Here is a 26,991-nt window from a genome sequence, read left to right on the forward strand (position 1 = left end):
TTCTTCGAGTGATTTTTTATTAAATACAACCTAGAAGCCAGACAGGCAGGGGTGGAGTGGCCACCTCCTTCCCAGCTCAGCCCGGAGCTTTAAAAAGAAAACAAAAAACAAAACAAAAAACAGTATACAACAGTTTTTAAAAAAAAAACTAAACAAAAACAATCCCCCAGTGTTCAGATTAAAAACCCAAAAGAATGAGTGCGCCCAGGAAGTTAGATCTGGGCAGACGCTGTCCCTTCGGGCCGAGAGTGATTTCTTCACTGGACGGGGGTGCCGGCTGGAACTTCAAGGGTTCCCCACTTTGCTCTTCTCTCCAGCTTTGATTCCCGTCCCCCTCCCTTCCAGGGGTTCTTTGGAAAGTCACTGCTGTGGATGTTTGTGCACAGGGCAGAGGGGGCGGGCTGGGACGGATGCGCAGCCAGCTCCCCCATGTCCAGCCGCCTTTCAGTAAATAACCTCGTAAACCGTGGCCTTCTTGTCTCCCGAGCCGGTCACGATAAACTGGTCGTCGGTGGAGATGTCGCAGCTCAGGACCGAGGAGGATTCCTTCGACTGCAAGGAAGAGCGGGGAGAGGAGACATCGCAAACCAGCTCATACATAAGGCCATGGAGTGGTGCAGTGATTTATACCAGCTGGCCTTGAACTACTTAGCAAGGCCTCCAGGGAGACACTAGGCTGCGCTAGTTTAGAGAGCCGATTGCTTGAGGATAACGGATTAAGACAAATTTACTACTGGGCTAAAAACCAGGCTCCTGCTGAGACGGCCTCTCCCGCCACTGCCCCTGGTTTAACCCCTTGCCGGGACAAGCAACCCTCTTTGCTCACCTGGAAGATGCTGGCTCCATAGGGCGTCCTCCAGGCATTCAGCAGATTGTCCTTCCCTGTGCTCACGAACCATTTACCTGCGGCAGAGTGTCGGAGCGTGACCAGGACGGAGGGAGAGGGGGGCAAGCCTAGCTCAAGCCAAGCGTGTGGCCCCACCCCCAGATGAGTCACAGGATAGCCCCACCAAAAAGAAGCAGGTGGGGGAATGTCTCCCAACCCCCTGCACGAAACCAGAGGCATGCACCAAAATTACACCCCAAAGCCAAATGAAGCGGAGGAAAAGGGATGGCTCTGACTCAGGCAGAGCCATTGGTGGATTGATGCCAGTGGAGGCGAGGCGGCAGGCGAGGCACTCTCATGCTTCAGGGAGTACCAGGCTCGCTGCAAAGGGTCAGGAAGGAAGGCCCCTCTGCTTCCTCCTACTCCCACTGCAGAGCTGCCTAGGCGCACGGTGCAGAAGGGATTGTCCACCTTCCCCTAGGAGCACAGACATGGGACTCTGAGCAGAGGGCTTATGGGGCTGGGGCAGGACAGCTCCCTCCTACTGTAGGCGGGATAGAGGCAGGACACAGGCCTTCGCATGAGATCCTGGTATGAAGGGGTTCACGGCTCCGCTCGGCCCAGCCAGCAGGTTAGAAATGACGGCGCCTCCCTACCGCAGGAGGCGAACTTGAGGGAGAGGACGCAGCTCTCGTGGAGGTGGAGCTGGTACTTGTCCGGCTTGGCCACGTGCAGGATCTCCACGTTGCTGCTCTCCATGCCGACGGCCAGCCACTCCCCCGAGGGACAGTAGCCCAGCGAGAAGATCTGGGGGAGAAGGCAGAGTCAGGCCCCAGGAAACGGGTCCCTGCCCGGCTGGCTCTGCGGGAGAGGGGAGAGCTCCGCGCGGCGACCACCCCCACCCGCTCGGGCTCTGCGGCGCCCCCTACCTGGGAGCTGAAGTCGTGCTGCTGAAGCTGGCGCCCCTCCCGCAGGTCCCAGCACCGCACCGTGTTATCCAGCCCCCCCGTCCACAGCTTGGTGCCGTCGTTGGAGATATCGATGCAGCTGGCGCCGTCCGTGTGGCCCTGGAACTGTCTGGAGGGGAGAGCGCGGCCGTCAGGCCCCGGAGCCTGCTGCAGGATCGGGTCCTGCGGCCAGGCAGCTCCTCCCCGCTCCAGCGTCAGCCAGCCGCACCGCCCCGCGCCCTGGGAAGGGATGCCTAGCCGGCGGCAGGCAGACCCCGGGCCTCACCTGACCAGAGTCTGGTTCGGCAGGTCCCACCCCAGCAGTCCATGCACCCCGAGGTGTGACCGTCACCAACCGGCAACGAGAGGCAGAGGTCACCCGGCTGATCTCAGCCGCATGCACTTGACCCGGGGGGGCCACACAGGGAAGGCCCTGCGAGCTATGGGGGCGTGGAGCGGGCCTCACCTGACCAGAGTCTGGTTCTGCAGGTCCCACACCACGATGTTGCCATCGCTGCAGCAGGAGAAGCAGACCTTGGCGTCGGGGCTGATGGCCAGGGCGTAGCAGGCGGGCGCCGAGGAGGTCAGCTCTGCCTTGATGCGGGGGGTGGGCGCGGCCAGGTCCCAGATGGACAAGGTGCTGGCCTCGCCCCCCACGATGAGGCTGCGCCCGTCCGGGAGGAGCTTGCAGGAGCGGATGTAGTTGTCGCGGTTCTGGGGAAGGGAGAGGAGGTGGAGCAGAGGGGTCAGTTACTGTCACGGCTCAGACATCCGCTCGAGTCCTAGCTAGGGGCCAGTCGAGGCCTCCCAGCTCCGGAGGGGACTCCCATGGGAGAAACCCCAGCGGATAGGACCATCTGCAGTGCGCCTGTCTGGGCGATGGGAAGAGACCTGCAGCCCACACCCTCCGGAGCTTGGCTTCCGGCACTGAACACACATGCCTGGGGGGCCCAAGAGGGGGCCTTCATTTTACTAGCACGCGATTGTTAGTGCTTCATGCCCACAGCATCGGCTCTCCGCAGCAGCTGCTCAACAGACACGGCTGGTTCTGGCACGTGAACAAGAGGAGCAACCATGCAAGAGCCTACGGGATGGGGCTCATGGCCAGGAGCAGATTAGTCAGGAGGGACACAGGCCCTTCTCCCAGGTGGGAAGGGCTAGTGATCAGGACACTGGAGGAGACCTGGAGTCTATTCCCAGCTCTGCCACAGACTCCACATATGACCTTGGTCAAGTCACTTAGCCTAGCTGTGCCTCAGTTTCCTTATCTGTCAAATGGTGACAGCAGCACTTCCCTGCCTCACAAATGTGGTCACGGATTTAAGGCCAGAATGGGCCACTATGTTCATCTCATCTAGCCTTCTTCCTAACAGAGAACCTTCTCCAAATAATTTATGCACCACCTCCAATTACTAAAATACAGATTTCCCCTCTCCTAAATTTCCAGTGCAGCTTGAAATGATCATGACTCATCTGCTTCCTTGTTTATGCATCAGTATCTTCAAGGTCAGCACAACTCCAGGAAGAAGATTTGTTACCAGACTGCTGCTTTAAGGCCAGCAGGAAGATAGCTCTGTATTTTGTTGTCAGAAAGGGACATACTTGAAATCTAGGTCAGGCAATGTTAAAAAAAGAGTTCCAGGTCCTGTCCCTGCCTCAGTGGCCCCAGAATCCCATTTTCCAGGATGTCTCTCTCTCATTAAACGAGGGACCACAGACCCCATAAGCAAAAGCAGAAACGGACTACGGCCAATCCTGCAAACACTTATGCAAGTGCTTAGCTTTAAGCACATGTGTAAGTATTTGCAGGACCAGGGCGTCAAGGACTAGATCCAGGGGAAAACAGTGAAACTGGTTACGCACATCACTGTCAAAACCAACAGACTCATTTCCTGTCCGCAATAGTAATCCGCTCCCCGTGTCCTCCTAACATATCAGCCAGGGAATAGCGCGGCTACATTTTCATTCTCACCAGATCACGACGAATGTGGACAGAGCTTTGAAAACCATGCGAGCCCTGTGCATGGGGGTGCGTTCACACAACACTGGGCTCGTGTGCACGCGTGTGTTCCTCAATTGGGGTGCATGCTACTGAAGGATTTTTGCCCTTTGTATATGCACAGGGCCTTTTCTCTAAGGATCTGAGAGTGCTTTATACCACCACCCAGCCCTTTCATCCACAGATCTTAAACCACTTGACACAGGAGGTCAGTATCATCACCCCTGTTTTCTAGATGGGGAAACCGAGACATACGAAGGCAGATTGACTTGCCTGTGGTGACCCAGCAGGCTAGTGGCAAAGCAAGGAACAGAACCCAGCCCCCTCCCTGAGTCCCAATCCACACTGCTTGATTCGAGGCCCGGCTCTCTAAGGAAGTAGCTCAGTTATATTAGCTCCAAATTTACAGATGGGTAAACTAAGCCACAAACATCAAGTAATTTGCGCACGGTTTAAAGGGAGGTGAAATTTGGAGGTGGGGTGAGGCACGGAGCAGGGTTTAAATTTATGTCCATTACTTTTTTTTAACGACTCCCTGTGACACACAAAGGCCTACACGCTACCGCCAGAGGATAAAATGCACCGACTGGGAGATACTGAGATATTCTGATGACGGGGGCCAGAGACACACCTAGACAGAGAAACCCAGGCTGCTACTGGCCACCAATGCTCACAAAATCCTTTGCACCCAGCATCGTATCGAAGTACCAAGAGGCCCAAATCCTCTTTGTGGAGTTTCTACTGAACTAACTTCTTGTCTTAAACGGTCACATTAGCCCAGTGGCCATGCCCCACCTCAAAGGCGGCAGCCAGGAGTGATGGGGTATATTCAGGCTAATTTGCAGACAACCTCCCATTTGTTTCTCTGGGTGGGAACTTTGCACCGACGCTCATTGCGCCTGCAGGTCTCTGGTAGTCTCTGGGAGCACCTCTCTTACTCCTCTTGGAGAGCTGCTTAAATGCAAGATGCCCATCTAAATGCTTCCCTAAACCGGACACATCCATGTGCTCTCATCTGCACCCACAAACACCGGAGGCTGCATCCAGCCCAGCAGGGTCTGTCCCCCTCGAGGCTGCACCGGAATTCCGAGGACATAAAGAACATAGGAGCTGCCATACTGGGTCAGACCAATGGTCCATTTAGCCCAGTATCCGACAGCAGCCAATACCAGAGCGTCAGAGGAGTATGTCCAGAACAGGGCAGCTGGAGTGATCCACCCCAGTCTTCCCCTCCTGGCCGTCAGAGGTTTAGGGTTGACCCAAGCACGGCATTGTATCCCTTAGCTAACAGCCATTGATGGACCTAACCTCCACGAACTTAACTGGGTTCGAAAAAGAACTAGATATTTGGCCAGAACAACATCCCCTGGCAGTGAGTTCCACAGGTTGATTGTGTGTTGTGTGAAGAAATACTTCCGCTTGTATTAAACCTGCTGCCTACTAATTCCATCAGGTGACTCCTGGGTTGTGTGCGTTATGTGAAGAGGTGAACAACACTTCTCCAAATCACCTTCTCTATACCAGTCATGATTTTATAGACCTCTCTCATACCCCCTTTCTAAGCTGACCAGCCCTAATCCATTTCTGCTTCTCTTGTCCTGCCCTCCAACCCTTCCCCTTACCAGGCAGTCCAGCTGCGCCACGGGCGTCTTGGTCCCAGGCTGCCCCACGTCCCACACCTTCACGCAGCCCTTGCCCCCCGTGTAGACGTGCCGGGTGGAGTTGCTGATGGTGACGGCACAGACCACCTCGCCGTGGGTCAGGGTGTGGAGCTGGCGGGCGTGCCGGGGGATGCCGGTGCCGATAAGGGCGTCGGGAGGGAAGGGGACCGGCTGCATCTGCCCATCGGCGCTCACGTGGAAGGAGTAGGCGCTGGAGGGGGAGGGAGGCATCAGCAAGACCCAGTCCCCTGAGCAAACTGGGTCCGGTTCTCCCTCCACTCCCGGAAGGCACATCACATTAATCAAAGCCCAGCATCAAACCCAACACCTCCTCGAAGCCAGGGGTGATTTAAAGGGAAGGAGGCAGCTCAGCAGCAGCAGCTGGATCTGCTTTGCCATCCAATGCCCCAGACTCACACCTGGCCAGGGCTACGCCCAACATGGAAAGGGGGCACACAAGGGGAATCCCCACCGCCCCGGCACAGCCCCCCCACCCCATCAGCTCAGCTCGCAGCCCCCTGCCAGAGGGGTCTCCCCTGCCCTGGTGTGCGCAGCACTTACGGTTTGCCCGAGGTCCCCGCCTGCATGCCGGCCGCCAGCCCCGGGACACGCATGTGGCAGTGGGGGTCGTAGCCAATCTAGCCAAGCAGAGAAGAGAATTCCCTTCAGTCACCTGCAGGAGGAGGCCGGCCGGCCGCCTCCCCGCCACCCCACCGGTGCACTCACCAGAGGCGAGCGGCCGTAGCCGGTGGCTCCCACGGCCGCTGCTGCCCCGTTGAGCTGAGAGGACACCAGGTGCAGCCCCGCGTAGGCGCCAGCCCCGGCCATGTCGCCGTTGACGGCGGGGTGCGCCATGCCGAAGGTGGCCGGGTAGGAGCTCTGCATGGCCAGCGGGTTCCTCAGGCCCAGAGCTGGGAAAGGAGAAAGTCACAGAGATAGAGGAGCAGCAGTGGCCAGGACCGGGGGCGGGAGGGAAGAGCTTAGGGCCAACCCAAGATATGGTGTGAACAGGTCCAACCTCACTGCTGTCCCTGGGAGCAGCATCCGCTGGCCAACGTGCTCGAGGAGCACGGACGGGGAGCTGCCTTGCTGACCGTCGGGCAGCTGGCTCTGCCTTCGGCTGCCCCCCGCCCCATTCAGCCCTGGCGCTCAGCGAGGCTCCAGCCCCGGCTCTAGGGCTGCCCCCTGGCTTTGGGAGCTGATGGCTGGGTACCTGGAGCCAAGTTCTCATTCTCCCAGGACGAGGCCTCTTAGAGCCACCGGACTTGATATCACAGAGGTGGAGGAGGCGGCTGCTGGGGCATCCTTTCCCCATCACACCACTCCAGCCTGGCTGGGGTGCCCTGTCCCAGCAGCCTGGCCAGGCTCCAGGTTAGCCAGGTATGGCCCATGGTGCCACCTCTTGAAACATGGGAAGCACCCGACTGGGGTCCAGTCCCCCGCACAGGGCAGCGCCAGAGCCAGCGGCCCGGGCAGCCAAAGCCCAGTCTCCGGGGTCACCACAACAGGCTGTTCTGCATCCAAGTGCGGAGCGACTGCGTCTCGCTGCCCCCCAGCAAGCACCACCTCAGGGGTCTCCCCAGCCTCCCACTACCTGACAAATCCGCCGAGGGCTTCGCTGCCCCCGGGCGGAACTGCTGGGCGGTGCTGCTGGACCCTGGCACCGTGGCGTCCCCTGGGGAAGTCGGGGTGCTGGACTTCAAACCGGGAGCTGCGGCTTTCTCCGCCTGCAAAGCGGAGAGTCCGACTCAAACCTCGCCGCAGCAGCGGCCTGGAAATGCCCTGCCCACCCCCGGGCGCCGCCTCCAGCCAGGGCTTTTCGGGGCACCAAACCCCACCCCAGAGCTTGCACTCTGCTCTGGCAACCCCCTCCCAGCCACCGCGCTGCAGCCCCTCTAGCCCCGAACGGGCAGCCACCCAAGCCTCTGATTTACTGACCGGTTGGGAGCAGACAGCCCAGCCCGGTTTCCCCCCCAGGAGGAGTCGTGCTGGGGCCGAGGCCAGGCCCCAGACAAACATCGCTGTGAAATCGGGGTGCTCCCGTGGGCACGAGAAGGGGGAAACGGAGGACTCTGGAGGGTGACTGCCCTGGTGCTTGTCTAGACTGAAGCCTGGCGTTGGTTTAACTCAGTGTAGTGGCAAGGATACAGCCACACTGCCCTGGCACACAGCACCCCAGCAAGCCAAGCCCGTGCTGTGCAGCAGGCCAGCTACGTCCATGCCCCCGATGCACAGGGGTCAGCACAGGAGCCTGGCGCAGAGTGGAGAAGGACCCTGCGACAGGCCATCAAACTCACCCCACCCAGGGCAGAGGCCGGCTGCAGGAGAAGCCCAGGAAACACGGTCCTACTCTCCCCCCCTGGAGCAGGCAGCCTGGATCTGCCCTTGCAATGGCCTCTGTGGCTGGTGGGGCGGACTCCTCTCCAGCAGAGCCCCCCAGCTCTGGCGGGCTGCCCCCAGGGGCAGAACAGCTCCACTCACACCAGGAAGGGCACGAACCACTCCACTAGCACTAGGCAGAGCGACCCGGCTTGTTCTGCCGAGGATGCAGGATGCAGGCAACTCCTCCGGGCCAGCAGGAGCAAACGCTGGGCTTGGCCACCAGTGCAGAGGCCACGTGGGGCTGGTTTTACATGGTCGCTTCCTGACCATAAGGCCCTGCCCTCTCCCGCCGCACCCAGAGAGAACAAGCAGCCAGTTTCATAGCCCTGAAGTCTGGGCAAAGCCGGACCAGCGTGACAAGGGGACTGTGCTTCCTCCCCGCGCCCTACTGCTCCCTGGATAGCAGGAAACAAACCAACCCCATCACCTCCACATACCGTAGGCTGGTCCTTGCTCCGGGATGGGGAGGTGCTGCTGGACGAGGCCATGGAGGTGGGACTGAGTGGCACGGCCTCCTTCCGCTGCAACGGGACTTTGTCCACCCCATTCTCGCGGGAGGAGTACGAGTGGACGCTGTGCGGTGAGGAGGGGTCCTGTGGGGTGCGGGGGGAGAAGAGAAAGAGAGAGAGAGAGATCGACCGGCCTCAGGTCGGGGGGCTCCGGCTGCTGACAGGTACAGGAGCCAGGCATCTCCCGCAACACCAGCAGGGAACTCCATACGACAGCCAGAGGCAGGGTGAGCTAGCGGTTAGAGCAGGGGTGGGTAGACTGGGCCTCTCATCTCCTGGGTTCTGCTCCCAGCTCTGGGAAGGAGTGGAGCCTCGCAGGTTAGCGCAGAGGGGAGAACTAGTCCAGATTCCTGCGTGCTCTTCCCACCACTCCGGGTCTAGTGATTCGAGCAGGACTCCTGGGTTCCACCTCCAACCTCTGCTAAACCCTAGTAGTGCAACCCTAACCTCTGAGGGCCAGTTTTGTCTTTGGTAACAGGGCCAGGCCCTCCCACAAGGAAAGGAGGTTCACGGTGCGTCTAAAGCCCACCAGACTGCACTGCAGCCCATCTAACCGCCAACCAGCCGAGCCAGGGCACGCTCCCCAGCACTGACCTCATCCACCACCAGGTTGTCCTCGCTCTTGTCCGCATCGCTGCCCTGAAACGCAGAGAGAGGAGCGTTCACACCCAGCAGCCGGCGCGGCCCCAAGCACAGAGCTCTGCCCAGCTGGAGACGGCAACCAGGTTTTATCCCAACGGGTCACGGCACCACTTAGGCAGCTTCCCATGGAGGACTGCTTACGGCTGGGCACATGCCAACCCAGCCTAGACAAGGAGCTAGTAGAGGGGAGAGGCCTCCCCCTCTCCTGTCCCGGGGACATGCCCCCACCACCAGCAGCTACAAAGAACCACTCACGTAGTCCGTGACAAAGTCCTTCTCCTCGGCCTTCCTCTTCTTGCTGTTGCTCAGGTACTCTGAGATGGCTCGCACCCGCTCCCCGGTGGGCAGCACCAGGGAGCTCTAGGGAACGAGAGGAGAAGCAGATGCCTTACGAAGCTGAGACAGCAGGCCCGGGCTTAACCCCCCCCACCTCTTTTAAAGAGGGATTGCTGGCCCCAAAGAGGCCTCTGCCCTCCCCACCAGAGCAGGATGGACACGGATAACGGCAGAGCCCCCCACCCTCCACCCCACGATGTTCCCACAAGGCCACTGCCTTAGGACAGCTGGATTCTGCTCTGCCCACGGGACACCTAAGCCACTTAACCCTCCCCTGGCTGCATCTCTCGAGCAGTGCGGGACGAACGGAGGCTCCATTCACCCCTCTGACAAGCCCGCAGGGCAGCAACGCGACCGGCTGATGGGGGCAGAGCGTAAAGCCGGAAGTGGGATCCAGCCAGGAGGTGAGCTCCTGGCTCCAGGGCGTGCGCCTGCCTCTGGACCCAGTTGCCACGCAGCCAGACGGGCGGTCGACGGGCCTTCCCTGGCTGGGACGTGGCTCCTCCAGAACCAGCTTAGGTCCCGGCAGAAAGCGGGGGTGGGGGCAGGGGAAAGAGGAGTGAGCTGAGCTCCATGGCACCCAGGGCTCTGCTGGCAGCTTGCGGTCACAGCCCTGCCCACCCCCCCACAGCCTGGTTCCCACTAGCCCAGAGGTTTGTGCAGGGCAGCAGAGTAGGCTGGCCATGGGGCCGCGTGCACATCAAGAGTTGCAATCTGGGAGATACCTCCCACCCCCAGACGTGGGCACTCCCAAGCCTACTGAACCAACTGCCTTCTTCTTTCCCCTACTGGCAGGTCTCCGGGAACCCCCCCTCCCCCCGACAGGTGGGGACAGGCTGCACTGCAGGAATGGCTCGAGTTCATCAGCTAGAATCACAGCTCTGCCCTCACCCCCAGGTCACAGTGACCCAGGCTTTGGCTCGCTCGGACTCCTGCACTTGGCCAGCCAGCTCCTCCTGCCACCCCAGCTCCATCCTGGGCCTACAAGGCGCCTAGCGGGTGCAGATACAGGAGTGGAAATCTGGGCTGCAAGGGATCCCAAGGGGGTTAGTAAGGCACTGGCAAGTCCCTGTCTGGTCTGTGGCAGCCAGGGGGACACCTAGAGATGCCGCTGGCAGAGAAAGGAGACCGCTCCTCCACTCCGATGTTAGCAGGAGCTAGGAGTCCTGGCTACCACCCTTGTGTGACACCTCTCTGCCTCAGTTTCCCCATCCCTAAACCAGGTATAAGCATCACCAGCCAAGCACCCACACACCAGGGGCTGCTGCGGATCCAACACAGTCGTGGCACCGGAAGGGCGGTGCCAGACCAATGGGAACTGCACCTGTGGGTCTGAGACAGGGCCCAACTATTTGCACAGTGAGAGAGCTGCAGAAGTGCGTGTGTCGGGGTGAAGCAGGGGTGGCGGGCGAAGGAAGAGGGAGATGAATCCAACCCCCCCCAACGGGGAAAGTCTGGATTGAGGGCCAGGGTGGACACGGAGGGAGGGCTTCCAGGGTCATAAGCTGCAGCCGCGTCAGCCCGAGTGGGAAGACTTTGCCCACCTCTAGCCCTAGTCATAAGGGGTGCGGAGCCCTCCCGCCAGAACTGCATTCCAAGGGGTGCGCAGCTTCCAGCCCCCATGGCGAGCTGGAGGCCGGGTTCATGCGAAGCCCCCTCTTCCCCCCGTAGGGAGGTGCCATGCACTGCCTCCCTCCCCGTGCAACACAGAAATGGGGCAGCGCGCGCCAGGAAAGAGATTCAATCCACCATGACCTTGGCCGCCTGCCAGCTCCTTACCAGCTGCAGCAGCTAGGATGCTGCTGAAGGTTGCAACCCCTCTTCCGCCAGACCCACCGCCTCCTCCCCCACACCGACGAGGGGAGGGAACCTTCCCCCCCACACAGCTAAAAGGAAGCTTTTAAAGACCACCCCCCGCCCTGCCCCCAACCCAATCTCCCTGGCCAAAGCCTCTCGCAGCTGGAAGGAAACAATAAGCGGAGGAGGAGGAGGAGGAGTACTTACGGGACCCAGGTCTCGCTCTGTCTCCATGGCAACACGGATCAGCAGCAGGGCAAGAAAGGAAGAGAGAAGAGGGTGCTGCTTTCATCTCAGAGCGACCCCCCCCCCCGCATGCACATGCTCCCCCGCCCCCCCTTATTCCTCTCTCCGGGCGCGGCCACCCACCTCTGCAGCTTGTGGACAGGATGGGGCTGGTCCTGGAGCGGGGGTTCAGCTCCCAGGATTTGGAACCCTGGCAGCCGCCCTGGCTGGGTCCCATCCTGCACCACGGCGCCCAGCCCGAGCGTTCCAAGAGTGCATTGCACCCCCCCAGCCCCCGCTAGTGGCTGGGGAGTTCCCCCCACCCTACCAAGTATGTGGCTCCGGGCGGAGGAGCTGGGCTGCTCCCTGAAATTGGCCCTGGCTGTAAGCGACCCCCTGCTGGCAAGGTCTGGAGGGAAACTCAAACCCCCTCCCCACCCAGAGGGCCCGATCCACCGATACCCCGCCCCGTGCCCGGCTGGGATGAGTGAGGCCGAATCACCACCTGCAGCACTTCGCCCCGTCCAATCGCTAACCTCACTGCAAGAGAGGAGGGCGCCCAGAGAGACTGAGAACGGCCTTCACGCGCCGTCCGAGGCTGGCCGGGACGGGGTGTAACCCCAGGGCTCTGCTTCCCCTTGCCAGCCATACCCCAGGTTCCCTACTCTCTCTGGAGTTCACCCTCTTGACAGCTGGGAAGTCAGGGTCAAGTTTCCCTGCTCTCCTAACGCCCTACACCCCGGCCCACAGCCCTACCTCTGTGCTCACTGTCGTGAAGTCCCCTGTCGTCCTTCGGGAGGAGCTGGGCCTGAGCTCCCAGGGCCCCGGACAGAGCCAGCAGCCCAGAGGCTCCACCGATGCTGGCGGGCTGCATGCCGGAGGAGTGAGAGGTCAGCGGGATGGGAGGGGCGTGGTGGGACAGGTGCTGCGCCTGGAGCTGATGCTGCGGAGAGAGAGAGAGAGCGGAAGACCGGGCAGATGAGACGCCAGCGCCTGAGAGGGGGCATCTGCTTTTCCCCACCCTGCCCTCAAGAGCCAGGCCAGCCTCGCTGACTCAAGGCTGAGAACCCTTGCAAGCCAGGATCGCCAAAAAGCTGCCGGCAGCGAGATGGACAGAGCCTCACTCCAGCCGTGAAGGAAGCAGAGGTCGCTGCCCGACAGCAGTCAGACGGCAAGCTGGCCGGGGCCCAGAGGAAGCTGGCCTGGCCACTGCAGCCCATGTGGTACCTGCACTATGGACACAGGACGTCAGTCTCCAGAGCTCTCAGTCCAGCCCCTGCCACCGGTGCTACATCCGCTTTAAGAAATAAAGGGAGAGGTCAGAACTACAGCGGCGGGAGGACACGAGTCTGGGCCTTCCCTGAAGAGGGCTCCCAGGTACCATCCCAGACAGGATAACGGCGGCCAAAATAACCCTCTTGCCTCCGCCGCAGCGGTCTTGGCTTCCCCCTGGCCACCTGAGATATCACAAGCCAGGAGCCAGGCTGGGCTAGCAGCGTAATTCACCACACGCAACAATCCTCTGCTTCGGCCGGCCACCACTTTCCCCCTTCCTTCGTGAGTTTTGGATGGCTAACGCTGGGAAGATGGTGGCAAAAAAAAAACAACCTCTCTTCCCAATAGGGCCACTTGTCAATTTCACTTGCAAACCAAAAAAAAATAAACCCCAAGCCCATCCCTTTCTCCATCTGAGTCCCTAACACCCCTTTAATAAAAGTCAATTACAATCCACTTTGCATTCTGCACACTTTACTTTCCACATTTCTCTCCGTGGGGCCAGAGAGAGCCTGTTTCACTCTTGTTCAGAGTCCTGTTTCATTTGCATTTTTAGGGCTCAAACACTCAGGTGGCAAACTACAGCAGGGAAAAGCCTCTGTTTACAATGCGACAGAAAGCTGGTCAGAGAAGCACCTTGCCTGGCGTTCATTTTTTAATAAGAACCTTGTGGGGGCATTTGATTTTTTTCTTTTTACAATCAATACAGAGGATGAATCTGGAGTCACAACAGAGCTTGATTGTGACCTTTCAACTAAAAATAGGCATAGAAGGATCCGATGTTTGTTGGTAAATGTCATTTTCACCATATACACACACATTGTTTCCAGCAACACTAACCGAAACTTACAAACAGGCCAAGTAAGAAAAATACTCCTTGTAAAGTGTTTGATTTAAGAGTTTTTAATTTGTGTATATTGACACTTGAGGTGATGTTGGCAGTTTGTGTTTTAATGGTTATAAAGTTTTAACTTCTTGATTCTCAGCATCGACTGCCAATAAATAATTGGCTGATCCACCCATAATTTCCCACAATGGTGAAAATGGAAACATACGGGGAAAATGCTTTAAAAGAATCGATATTATTCATCAAAATTACATATAAAAATAGTGAATTCGGCCAAGCCTTGCTAAAAGGGGTGATGCCTGTGGGTACATAACCCCCGACATACCAGCCCCCAGAACCCTCAGCACCCACATCTGTTGAGCAACAGCAGCAGGATAGCGTCACACATCAATTGTCCAGCCCTGCCATGATCCAGCTCCATCATTTTTAATTTATGCCTCCTAAGCAGTGCTCCTCTGCCTCACCAAGGTAGGCAAGCGCTAATGCTCTTCAACCCACATTTGGGGGAGCCTCTTCTCTCCTGCACCATTTGTTCTGCTTCTGTCACATCCAGGTCTCTAAGCCTCCAACTCTCAGCTGCGTTCAGCTTTCCCCATCACAGCTTGGACGAGCCGAGCTGCCAATCCTCCCCGCCGCAAGGATCCATAACACTGCCTCGTCTTGGTTTCTTCCAGGCGCTCTGCTCGGCGTCTCATGTCCCCAATCCTTGGCACGCCGTGCCAAATCCAATTACCCTGTTCCATTATCATTTTCACATCCCTCCGTTTAAAGGCTCTCATAATCTGCTCATTAAGTGCGGCTATGGAGCAAGTTGTCACCGCTCCTTTATTGGGCCTCCGCTTCCTTCCCCGTTTTATTTCTGCCAGCATCTCACATGCTTCCCCTCCGCTCTCAGCCCCAGGGTGGGATTACGCTTCCCTTATCCTCCCACCACTCAGTACAAAGTCCCCAAGAGGGCTGGCTGCGCGCCCCCATCCATCCACCTGGCTGGCAACTGGCCTGACACAGAGACAGCCATCCCAGCTCCCCTAATGCACATTCGCCAACTTTCAAGGGCGCTCGTCTCCCCACGTCCCTGACCAATAGCTCTTCTCTGGCCTTTGAAACCCACACAGTCCCCCAAGGCCAAGAAAGGGGCAGCCCAACCTTAAAGACCATTCTAGGGGCCACGCTCAGTGGGGACTGAATGGGGTTGGGTTAACAGACTAGCCCATCTGCACTGGAGAGTGCGGGGGGGTTCATGCTCAGAGGGCATTTCCAGGGAATCTTTGGAGGCACGCGTTTTCGCTGGCATCTCAGGAAGAGGAAGAGAAAGGTCACTGCCCTCCAGTGAACGGAGCCGACCACGCCCCATCCCCCGTGGATGGTGCATCTCGCTGGCAGAACACAGGTGTGGAGGACCTAAGGGGTACCTACAGCACCGGCCCTTTAAAAAACAAAACCCCATCTGCCCTGCACAAGGTTCCCTAGAACTTGGAGACTCCACTCCTCAGGTTGCGGGGCCAATTTTAAAGGGCCAGGAACGTCAATAAAGCTGCTTAGGATTCTACCCCCTGCAATGGGTGGGGGGAGGGAAAGGTGGGGAAGCTGCTTCCCACCTTGCTGTTAGATGCCAGAGCTGGTGGAGTGCTCCCCTCCCCCAGCCTCCCACTGATCTCATTACGGGATAGAAGCCCTAAGAAACGCAGCAGCCAAGGTCCCAGACAGCAGCCGCCCCGGCTAAAGTAGGACAATCCCCTTTCGGATGCACCGAGCTGTGGGAGAGGCATAACCTGGTGCCAAGAGAGCCCACTAGAGGGGCACGTGGAGCCCGCCTCGGACAGGCCAAGAGCCCCTCCCTCAGCCCCAGGTTTCAGAGGAACAGCCGTGTTAGTCTGTATTCGCAAAAAGAAAAGGAGTACTTGTGGCACCTTAGAGACTAACCAATTTATTTGTGCTCAAATAAATTGGTTAGTCTCTAAGGTGCCACAAGTACTCCTTTTCTTTTTCCCTCAGCCCCAGGTGCAGGAGACCAAGTTAAACCCCGGGAGGGGCAGTACACACTGTGGTCAGCAGCGGGGGGGGCGGGGGGGGGGATCCACATACCCCAATTGCCGTGTTCAACTCTGCCATAGTCACCTGCTTGGCTCGCTCCACTGCCTGGACCACTTGCTGCTGATGCTGGGAGGAGACAAAATAATTAAAAACAAAACACACACCCAACCCTCCGGTCACCTTTAAAAAGGCAGGCAAAGGAAATGGCATGACCTGATCCTTCCCCACCCACAGGCGGAGGTGCCTGCTTGCCAAGAGGTTGCGAATACAGCCTGTGGCAGCCTGGGACGTTCCAAGCCCTGGCTGGAGCCATGAACGCCCAGCCAGCCTGTACGAGCCCACGCACCCCCCCTGCCCGCAGATGCAACAGGTTCACCTCACCTCCTGGGACAGGAATGGGACGAGCTGGGCGCAGATCACGTTGAGCCGCTTGGCGATCTCCGTCTGGAAGGAGAAAATACAGGAACGTCAGCGGCGCCTTTGAGCTGCTCTTGTGGCACGTCTGTCCCACCGCAGGCCCAGGCCCCTGGGCAGGGCTCCGAGAAACACCCCCTCCCTTTCCTGCCAAGGGCTGCCCGTTGGCCTAGCCTCCAAGCCAAGAGCGATCTGGAGCTAGGAGACACTGTGCCCGTCAGACAGCCCGTGAGGAGCAGCACAAGCCCCCCATGTCCTGACCCTATTCAAACACACGGGTTACCTTCTGCCTCTAGAATCCCAGTACATCCACCACACTTAAGCCCTGTTGTGCACCATTGAAAGCTTCGAGTGTGGCACGTGTAGATCCCCTTGTTGCCAATGCAGCACGGCTGGGGCTAAGCGGTTACCATGTCCCAGCCCAGATTTTGCTGCATTTCAAACCAAATTATACACTGGTGCTGGGAGAACCCATCTATGAGATCTCTCTCTCTCCCCCTCACACACACACACACACCCACCCATCCACGGCTCCCAGAAGCTAGCTCGTCTCTCTCCTCGCTGGAGAGAGGGGGGATACCTACCTACGTTTACTGAGGGCAAAGCAGAGAGTGCAGAGCAGGGCAGAGCTGCGAATAGAACCCCGGAGTCCTAGCCCCCCCAAGTCCCTATTCTAACCAGTGCACCAGGCTGCTTTGCCCTCCATGGCTTCTTCTGCTTCAATGTGCACGCGTGATGCCCCACACTCCCCCTTTAGCATTACGGTGCAGCAGAAACCAGTGCCATGTGTGGATTCTCCCGCTCAGTGGAGCGAGCGGAGAGCCATGCGCCGGACAAGCGTGCAGGCTGCCGGGGCTTGTTTCCTCCTCGAAGAGCTCCCTGGGAAAAGGGGAGTCTTGGGGGAGGCAGGTTGTCAGCTCTCTGGAGCAGGGCCAGTTGTTTTGTTGTTTATGCAATGCCTGGCGCACAGGGGCACTGCTCCAGAACCAGGACTCCTGGGCGCTGCTGCAAGCCAAATACACACTAGTTTCCACCCACAGCGGAAAGAGGACTAATGTTCCCCTGTTCCCATGCACCCCCTGTCCCCTGGTAGCAGATACCGCCACTTCCCAGAAGCCACTGATACGTCAAAGCCCATCTTCAAGCGAGCTTTTCATTCATTGCTCTATCTCCCCCCAGCCCAATAGACACACTTATCTGCTTAATACCCAGCTCTGCCCCCTCCCTTGACAACCACTCTCCATCCTGTGGGCTCCTTCCAACCCAGGCCCTCCAGACCCAACCGGAGTCCCGCCGCCCGGCTACAATGAAGGGGAGAAGGCAGTGGAACCGCTGTGTGATCCAGAGAGCACCTGGAGGGGACGGGGGGGGGGGGGTACTTACTGCAGGGGACACCACTCAGCTTCCCTGGGAAACCAAGTAACAATCTCCCCTAGACAGGTGAGGAACAGAGCCCCCTGCACCCCAAGGCTGATCCAAGCACCGGCAAGCCAGTCCCTGCCAACTCAACACTCCTCCGGCCCTGGCAGCTCTCGGTGCACGGGGGTGAGAAGCCCACAGCATCTCAGAAGCCAGATCCTAGCATCCAGACCAAGTGCTGACATGCCTGCTATGCCCCACCCCTGAGAAAGCTTCCCCCAGACTCTCAGTGCAACCATCTCCCCATGGCTGACACCTAATGAGCCATGCAACACCAAGTTTCGGTGATAGCATCCTGTCCCCCCAGCCCCCCCCCCCCCAACACACACCCCCCCATGTCCTGTCAAGATGCCCACCCCCAAATGTCTCCTCTTCCCACCAGAAATAGTTCTCCAGCCCTGCCGAGTGCTAATTGATGCGCTCGGTGGTTTGCCAGGAAGCCCTGGAGAGGTGCTCTCCTTACAGCTGCTGTTTTTCTGCAACACTTGAGTGCCACAAGCAATCAGAAGGCCTGAACGCAGGAAAAGGAAAGGAGGTGGAGAGAGGACAGCACAGCACTTCAATCAGTGCCCCGAGCTACCAAGCTGGGCAAGGCCAGACAAAGACTCCCCCCCACCCCCCTGCCCTCCACTGGTTCCAGCTTCAAGCAGCTGCAGAAAGTCGTGAATTAAAGGGACAGGGATCCCCTCAAACATATGGGGGAAAGCCAGGCTGGGGTGACCCTCACAGCCCCCACCCCATGAATCAGCTGGGGGGAGGGAATTCCAACTGAGGAACCCCCTTCCCGTCCTAGGGCTAGTTCATTCACACTGCCCCAAGGCCTCTCTCTAGCATGACCCAGCTGCGGGGGAAGGGAGGGGGACCTGGGGCCCCAACTCTCACCAGCTTCGGGCCTGAAGCAGCTCTGCTCTTCCCAACGCTGGAGCGGAGGCAACAGCTTCTAAGAAGCCACCACAGGCAGGGCAGGATGGAAGGCAAGCAGCCTCTGGGCTTGACTCCCAAATCAAGAGACTTGCAGGGCCCTGGTGGATGACCTACCACAGCCCCGGGCAGGATTCGAGCAGTCAGACAGAGAAGAGAGCATGAGACCCACCCACGGGTGGCCAGAAAAGGGTCCCCACATCCTGCAGCCATCGCACATGGGATGCACCCCGGAGGGAGTCTTATGGGCCCGAAGAGATGCTCGGTACCTCCCCTTTTATCGCTATCTAATGGGGTGACCCTCATTAGAGCCACATGCCGAGGAGATCATTCAGAGGCCGTGCAGCCTAGCAGACAGGGCACCGGATTGGGAGTCAGGACAACTGGGAGCCAGGCAGGCAACCTGGGAAAGTCACCTCCCCTCTCTGGAGCCTCCAGATTGCAAGCTCTTCTGGGGAGGGACATTGTGCGTCTGTCTAGCACCTAACACAGTGAAGCCCTGATCTCAGCTGGAGCCTGCAAATCTAATGATCCTGTCCTAGATCTTTCTCACTCATGAAAAACAAAGCCAAGAGCCATGTGCTCTCTGCATTCTCCCCCGCCCCAGCACCAAAAAGGAAACAGCCATTCCCCTCTGCACCAACACACACCAGTCCCCAGGAAAAAAAAAAAAATATTGGCAGCAGGTAGTTTCTGGGAAGGATTTAGCCATCTCCTGGGGCCAGCAGTGATGGATTCTCCTTCCTAATGCACTGATGGGCAGCCAGCTCCTCGGGGAGCACTGCCTCCGATTCGCTCACGCTCGTTAATGTGCAATTTACTGGCACTTTAACGCTCTCAGCATGAAAAATGATCATGCTGTTTTCAGGGCTTTCTCTCTCTCTCTCTCCACCCCCACCCCCGCTTCCCCTTCGCTCACTATTTTGGGTGGAAAAGTCCAAGTCCAGGCAGATCTGAGGGTTTTTCCCTGGTACAAACAACACGCCAAAAATATCATCTCGCCGGGATCTGCCTGCAGCTTCTCCCACCTGGACCACGGCAGGGTTTATAGTGCAACACGGAGCAGCCGTTAAAAGAAAATCCAGACCCTCCAGCCGCAGTGCAATGAATCCCCTGTTGAACGCTTAGGGACCAGGGCTTCCTTCCCAGCCCGGGAGCTGGCCAGAGAGAAGAAAGCCATTCCAACAGAGCTTGGCCCGCTCACCCACCGGCCTCTTCAAAGCTCCGACACAAGAAAGCGGCGCGCTCCAGAGTCACGCGACACGAGGGAGAAACCAGGCAGCCCGGGGAGAAGTATAGAGCTTAACTAGTGCGTCGGCCCAGTACTGATGATTGGCCAGGGTTGAAAGGGACTGGAAGGGTCAGTTGAGAGCTGGTGGGATACAGAACCTTTTGACCGGGTCACCGGTTCGAAGTCAGCCGGAGGGCAGCCGTGGCAGAGAAGCCCAGCGTGCGATGGTGACCCCAGAAGCAGCATATCGCCTTCGCCTCGTTCCGAACAGATGGCTGGAGCCAACACAGCTACCCCCAGCTTCTTGGCGGTCTCAGCGGAGGGGCTGAGGACGGTGCGGCACCAGGCCCTTGCAGCTCAGAGGACTTCGGTCCCCAGCCCCTGAAGACTCCATCTGGCTAGGAGGCAGCACGGCCCATTCCATAATAGCTCCCCATTGAGACAATGGGGTTTTGGGATCCTTCTCGGAGCTTACTGAGAGCAGGGCGGGAGACCCGGCTCGGCAAGACGTGCATTGGGTGGACTCTTCCTTGGCTGGACCGTTCAGCCGCTCGTCCTTTTTATTAACGAGACTCCTTATTGAGCATTAAGTTAACGACGCGCTCTTTATGCCAGCAGCTAGCGGCGTGCGATAAAGCAAAATAAAACAGGGCTTGTGCGGGTTGGCAGAGGCAGCGGGCGAGGGGGGGTGGGAGCAGGCAGCCGGCCCGGGGCATTAGGTTGCCTGCTGCGGGGGGGTGTGGGGGGGTGAGAACGGGACAAGACCCAGACGAAAGGAAGGCTCCACCTGGGATGACGAGCAAGCCGAGCAAAGGAGAGGTTCCATCTCCCCGCAGCACCGATAACCTGCGGCCTTCTACGCGGGCAGCTCCCATTTCTCACACGAGGGCCATTGGCTGTCAGAGCGCAGACTTACGGGCCCTCGTTAAAAGTGCAGACAGCACGCTGGCAGGCGGCCAGCGGCACCTGGAATCGGCAGTAAATACTGCTGTCTGCACAGCGAGCGAGCAGCCAGATGAAATGGGGGAGAAGGGGAGGGGGGAGCAGAGCTGGGTCTGTTTCCCTTCGGCTCTCTATCTCCTACATGGGGGCGGGTGGTTCGTGCTTCCCTTAGCCCCTGGCATTACAAGGTGGCCTTTTCCTTCTGCTGGGAAGGCAGCAGAGAAGCAGGCCAGCTCCGCAAAGCCATCTGTGCAACCTGGAGCGTAGAATGCCCCCAACGCACCCCCAATGCTCCTGAGGTGAGGGGGGACAGCCCAGTCTGGGCTGCAGCTCGGTCAACAAAATGCTCCCAAGAGAGACACCAGTGCAACAGCTGGCCGGGCCGGGGGGCGAGTCCACAGGGCTGAAGGGAAGGGATGTGCCCGGCGAAGGCACACGCTGCCAGACTCCTATGCAGCCTCTTTAAAAATAGATGAGAAGAAACCTTCTGTCTCAGAGCAGCTGGTAACCCAGTGTGCAGTGCAGCAGGGGGAGGCAAGGAAAGTCCAACGGCTTCCGAGCCCTCAGAGTCCCCTCCCCACACCCACCTCTGCTCCCGCATGGACTCCCTGATACAGACACGGTGTGGCCACTGTGGGTAGCAGGGCAGATCTGGCAGCAATGGGAGAAGAGCCAACACTTCGCTCTTCCTGGGCATCACAGGGCCTCAGGACACTTGCCAGGCCCACAGGCAGCCCCGGCGTAGCCGCTGAATGAAGCTCACCAAGAGGCTGGTAACTAATTATCTGACAGCTTCCACCAAGGCTCGCAGAGCCCAGTTCTCACCCATCTTCCATTCATTGGCTGAGTGCCCAAGGGCTGCCTGGCTTAGCTCAGGGGTCCCATGGCACCAGGTCCCCTGACTGGACAAGCGGGACGGCGGTGAATGTCAAAACCCACCTCCCGCAAGCGCTTGAGTGCACAGGCCTGAAGCCCATCTTCCCTGCATTCTCGCCGAGCTTCCCCAGCACTGTGCAAAGGCTCACAGGGGCGCACGAAGACCGCCTCTGTCAGCCACAACTATCCTCATATCGCAGAGGGGAGGCAACACTGAGGGACCGTCCCAAGGGCACTAAGCAAGTCAGTAGCAGAGCTGGAAATGGAATCCTCTACTCTAACTCTGCAACAGTGGCTCCTGTCCTTTTCCATAGTGGGGGGCTGGGCCCCACCCCACGCAACATAGGAAAGGCAGGGTGGGTGTGACTTTTCGACATCCTTCCCAGCCCCCATCTTGGAAACCCATGGCCCAAGCTGCGTTTTGCATAAGGAGAAAAGCGAGAGGGTTGGGTTTATCTGGGATGGGGATTGGCTACAAAGTGGGAAGCAAGGGTGAGCCCACCGTGGGTTCCCACAGACAGCTGGCGGGAAGACCAGGCATGTCAGAGACTCACCTGTTTGTGCATTTCGATGTTCAGGCCGTAGGACATTTCATAGTACTGCAAGGGAAAGAACACGGCGTCACTAAGGGAGATGCAAGGCTAATGGGCAAACCACCCACTGCTAAGTCCTCTCCAGCACAGGCGTGCAAGGTCGGCCTGACCCCGAATTCCTGCATTATCGGGCCCTGCTGGGATCAGAAGATACTGCCCCAAATCTCACTGCCAAGAGCAGGGCGAGCTCTCCCCAGCACCCCAGCACCCCACCCCCGGGAACAGAGAAACAATACAGCAACCAGACTGTCTTCTTCAGACACAGGCCCCACATTCTAGGGGATCTCTGCAGCTCACAGTCTGGCTCCATTTCTCTTCCAGCAGAAAGGAGAGAGATGGAAAAGGGAAACCAACGAGCAGATTCCAACCCCTTCCCCTCCCAACTCCAGCAGTAAGAGCAAAGATGGGGCTATACTTGCCTCTCAATTCCCTCCCCTCCCCGCACAGCTTGGGGCCCAGTCAAATCACAAGACCAGCGCTCCCTCCCACCCTCTCTGGCAGCAATAACACGCTGCTGAAAGCCACCAAGGCAGAGCTCAGCCGCACTCATCTCATGAGTGAGCTCACACAGCCAGATCTCCGGGACAGGTGTAGCAGCCCAAATGCAAACTGGGAGCCAAGGAAACCCAACCCGGTCGGTCTTTCGCTCGCTCCGAACTCTGGGAAAGGGGAGCGCCACCCAGCTCACCATGACATAATGTCGCTGGATTTCTGTTTTCTCTGTTGCCAGTTTTTCACATTCTAACTTCAAGCTGTAAAAATAAAGAGAGAGACCCCCATCCACCACGAGAACAAGGGTTAGCTGGTGGCACAGAAGCACGACGCTTGAGCAGAACAGACTCAGGCAAAACTTTGGTCTGCCCACCCCTAGCCCAGAGAAAAGAGCCACTGGGCAGAATCCATTCAGTCCCATCTGCCAAGAGGTAGGGAACGGGAAAAGGGGGTGGGAATTCAGTCAGGCACACAGGAAGGAGCAGGTCATGGGCTTCCGTGCTCCAAGGAAACGGGTTGCAGGAAGTTTGAATGTTGCTCCATCTGTTTTCCAAATGTAGCAAGCTACAAAGCAGGGGCAAGGGGTGCATTTAGGGATTGCTCAGACCAGCAATGCAGCAGGCAGGAATCCAGACCTGGAGTACCAGACACGCAGGGGAAAGCCCGTGGGACTAAGCACGGGAACCCTAGACGGGCTTTGGCAGGCTGGGCAGCGCTGCCCAAGAAGAGCGTTTCAAGGAACTGAGGGGGCTTCTTACACTCTCGCGGCACGTATGGCTCAGTACCCGGGCCGGCGTGGCATGCCACTTCCCGCCCACCGAGACCTAATGCCCAGCGTGGAGATAGAGGAGCGGTTTGTTGCCAGCCCAGTTAAAGGGGCACCGCTTCTCGCTGTCGCGGTGGGGCTTGGCAGTGCGTTACCTGTGGTATTGGTTTTGCAAGAATTGGAATTCCTCCTTGATCCGGTCCAGGGTCTCTGGGTAGGTCAGTTTCAGGGACTGAGGGGTTGTGGAAACTGTGCTGGCAGCTGTCGAAGCCACGGCGGGCGCCTGGAGATGAACCTACGGCAGAGGGCGTGGAAGGAAGAGGGCAGTCACCACAACATGGCCATGCTATTCACGGAGCCTGCAAGAACCAGGCTTTTGGGAGGGGGACCACAACTGCAGAATCCCCAGTCCCAGTTCCTGGGGCCACCATCCCCACACCTGGCTCTGTCACAAGGGAGAGACAGAGAGCAGGCACCCACGGGAAGGCAACAGCTGAGGGAGAATGGACACAAAGGAAATCAGCTCCTCGAAGGGCGATCCTTTGCCACCTTTGGTCCCATCTTGACAGCCAGGTTTTAACAGCTAAGCTGGAGAACATCAGCACTAAGGTGAATGCAGGACAGACCGTCGGAGGGGTATTAAACCAAACTCCTTCTAATTCCTTGCGCGTACACACAACTTGCACCTGTTTTAAGCTGATTTAGCTAAATCAGCGCAACCCCCTGCGTAAACACTGGTCATTCAGTTTATCTTGGACCCTCTTCCTAAGAGAAACCGGAATAAGGGTGTCCACACTGCCTTTGGCACTGGTTTAAATTCACACTTCAAGTGGGACTCTCACGCAAAGGCAGAAGCACAGATACTTGCAACAACTGCTTCCTCCGTCTCCTAGGCGGGGCAATCCAGACAGACCGGCCTGCAGGGATGCGGTGGGGAAAGGGGTCAATTTAGCGCAAATAAGGAACGCCCCAACGCTGCTCCAGACAGGGCCGTGGGAACGGAGTGTAACCGGGGCACTCACCGGGGGGCGGTTTTGGGGGAACATCTTTGGAGCAAAGCAGGAGTGCAATCCCAGCCGTATCTCACGCCACCACTCCCGTCACGGGATCCTCTTTCAGGGCCCAGGCCCAAGGCCAGCCAGCTCCAGACTCTGAAAGAGACAGGGACAGCCACGTTCCAGCCAAGGAAACTCAAAGGAGGAGAATCCCCATCACTCCTGTCCCGCCAAATCCCAACTACCACCCGTCCTACTACAACCAACCAGAGAGCCCTTGCTTCTCATCTTCCACCATCCCATGGGACGAGAAGGTGAGATCCAAACAAGAAATGCTTCTTACATTTCAATAGCAAGGTCTCTGCCGTACACCCCTTCTCCATCATCCCAGTACAGCAGTGCCCTCAGCCATTGTACATACCCAGAGGTCCCTTCCCCACCCCACAATAATCTCACCCATAGTTTGAATCAAGACCCCACATACTCAACAAGCCTGCGCTCATTTAGCCACAAACTGTCAGGATCCAGCTCACTCTGCTCTAAATTCCAACACCACCGACCCAGACCGCTCCTCGCCCAGCTCGGTCATTAAGATCCCACCCTGCAGCCCGTTCATTACAAGCACCTGGCTGGCCCCCATCACTAAAACAGCAAGGCCCACCAGGCTTGACTCATGTAGTTCCCTACGCATCCCATAAGTGCCTATGTCCCAGCTATGCACCTAGCCTGCAAGCACCTCTGCCAGCCCTCCCTGGGGGAGGAACTCAGCCCTCTTTATGTGGGTAAGGCCCTCGACACAGACAGCAGGGCACTCCCCAGCATTGCCTCTCCCTAGCCCAGACCCACCCAACACCACCACGAGCATATATGTCCATGCACAGCCACGAGCAGGCAAGTAAATACAGCCCCCCCCCGCCCCGCCCCCATCCTTGCAGGCTCCCTTGCTCCTAAAGGAAAAACCCAGCAACCCCCCCCCCGCCCGCCCCATCCAGTGATGCCCCTGGCATCCTCCCCCTAGTGCCCCCTCCACGGCTCCCCTAGACAATATTCCCACTTACGGCCACCCCAGAAGAAGCGCCCCACCAAACATCCTGCTATTCCTTGCACCCCAGAAAGCACCCCCTCCCACCTGCACCCCCCCCGGCGATCCAGCAAGCAGCCCCTCCCTTGCAACTCCAAAGAGGGCCCCCCCTCCCTGCCCCCAACTCTTCCTCCTGCTAATCAGCCCCCCCCACCCTTTCTCCTGCCCCCCTAGAGAATGTGCCCCACGTGCCCCCAGCAAGTGCCCCCCGCCCCCCATGCAAACAATGGGCCCTGCCCCTCCGCCACAGGTAGAGCCCGGCGGGCAGGAAGCGGCCCCCGCCGCCCGGCCCCCGCCCCCGGGGGGACTCACCGCGCCGCTGGCCCTGGGCGGCTGCGCCCAGCGCGGAGGGGGCGGCCGGAGTCGGGGGCTGCCCGCGCGCTCGCTCCCGGCCGGCCTCGGCCCCCGCCCGCCCGCCCGCCCCGCCACAGCGGCAGCAGCAGCAGCAGCAGCTTGGCTGGGGGGGGGGGGGGAGAGCGCGATCAATGAACTAGCGCCAGCTCCACGTGGGGCCTGGCTCGTGCGGGCAATCGCCGAGCCGGCTGGCCAATGGGAGCGCGGCGGGAGCGGCCCGCCCCCACGTGGGGCACGGCTTGGCTGCCGCCGATTGGGCGGCCGGGACCTGCCGCCGGGAGGATGTGTCAATCTGTGGAACGCGATGTCGCGGAGAGGAAGGTTAACCCTTAAAGGGGCAGGAGCGCCCAGATAGGGAGAGAAAGAGAAAGTGAGAGAGAGAGAGTGTGTGTGTGTGCGTGTGCGCGCGAGAAAACGTAACATGCACGAGAATGAGAGTGCGTGTGGAAAGATGAGAGACTGAGTGTGCAAGAGACACTGAAAGCGTAAAGCGCAAGAGCGCACAGGTGAGCTTGCGTGTGCAAGAGCGTGCAGGTGGGGTTCCCTGTGCAAGGGCATGCAGGCGAGAGTGTGTGCACAAGAGCCCACGGGGGAGGTGTGCGTGTGCAAGAGCGTGCAAGTGAGGTTCCATGTGCAAGGGCATGCAGGCGAGATTGTGTGCACAAGAGCACGTGGGCAAGATAGCGTGTGCAAAAGTTATTGGTTGGATGAATGGCAGCATGCTGTGGAAGGGAGTTGTGTACAGACGGGATCTGGCATGTGCTGTGTATAAGCTAACATGTCAAGTGACTCATTTGGGTTGTGTGAAGGGGTTGTGTAAGTGCGTTGTGCATATGCTAGTAATTGGCGCCGGGTGCAAGCGTTTGGGCTGTATGAACGCACAAGACAGACAAAGATGAGAGAATGACCATGAGGATCCACGTGGAGGGGATTTTTGGAGCTGCATGGGGTGGTGGCTGCATTTTGGCCGCACGGTTGGTAAATGTCACAACACAGATGTATTGTGTGCCCATGGGTCTTATCTCTGAGTGAGCGATGAGCACGGGGGAGGCGCGCTGAGTCGAAGGGTGAAGGCGAGTGTACTGCAGCTCAGGCTGCTTCGCTGTGTGGGAGGCGATACAGTATTACCAACCCCAAGCTCTCAATCAGGCCCTCCAAAAATCACGAGACTGGCTTAAAAGTCGAGAGCGGGAGAAATCATTTTTATTTTTTTTCTTTTGCCTTCTCGTTTCTGAGCCCATAGGTCACGCGTTCAGGCTTTTCTCCGTAACCACAAGAACTAGAATCTAGTGGTGCTGGAACAATTTCTATAGTAGGGCCAGGTGCTAAAGACTGAAACCATCTATTCGGGTTGTTATCACTACTTTAAGCCAGGGGGTCCGGCAGGACTCCCAGAAACCCTCATTCCAGCACCTGGCCTAGACAGC

The 26,991-nt window shown here is 58.5% G+C and overlaps 1 protein-coding gene across 3 annotated transcripts; it reads right to left on the reverse strand.

Annotated features, from left to right (window-relative positions):
- Positions 1–25,628, reverse strand: LOC140903064 (transducin-like enhancer protein 1). Of its 3 annotated transcripts, none has more exons than XM_073323749.2 (21): positions 25,523–25,628; positions 24,157–24,285; positions 23,290–23,429; positions 22,565–22,628; positions 21,838–21,882; positions 15,862–15,924; positions 15,565–15,606; positions 12,081–12,267; positions 11,307–11,323; positions 9,222–9,326; positions 8,919–8,963; positions 8,253–8,408; positions 7,028–7,160; positions 6,160–6,344; positions 5,995–6,071; positions 5,395–5,644; positions 2,240–2,487; positions 1,756–1,903; positions 1,483–1,633; positions 827–903; positions 1–552 (listed from the first exon to the last, which is right to left on the reverse strand). In XM_073323749.2, exons 2-21 carry the CDS (start codon positions 24,178–24,180, stop codon positions 445–447), a joined length of 2,265 nt encoding a protein of 754 aa, XP_073179850.2. In that variant the 5' UTR covers positions 24,181–24,285; positions 25,523–25,628; the 3' UTR covers positions 1–444. The 3 variants fall into 3 exon arrangements, with proteins under 3 accessions (XP_073179850.2, XP_073179847.2, XP_073179849.2); XM_073323746.2 differs by having other exon boundaries at positions 15,532–15,606; XM_073323748.2 differs by lacking the exon at positions 25,523–25,628 and adding an exon at positions 24,473–24,492 and having other exon boundaries at positions 15,532–15,606.
- Positions 25,629–26,991: the final 1,363 nt, after the last annotated feature.

Source organism: Lepidochelys kempii, chromosome 25 (assembly GCF_965140285.1).
Source record: "Lepidochelys kempii isolate rLepKem1 chromosome 25, rLepKem1.hap1, whole genome shotgun sequence".
In the NCBI taxonomy this organism is placed as follows: domain Eukaryota; kingdom Metazoa; phylum Chordata; order Testudines; family Cheloniidae; genus Lepidochelys; species Lepidochelys kempii.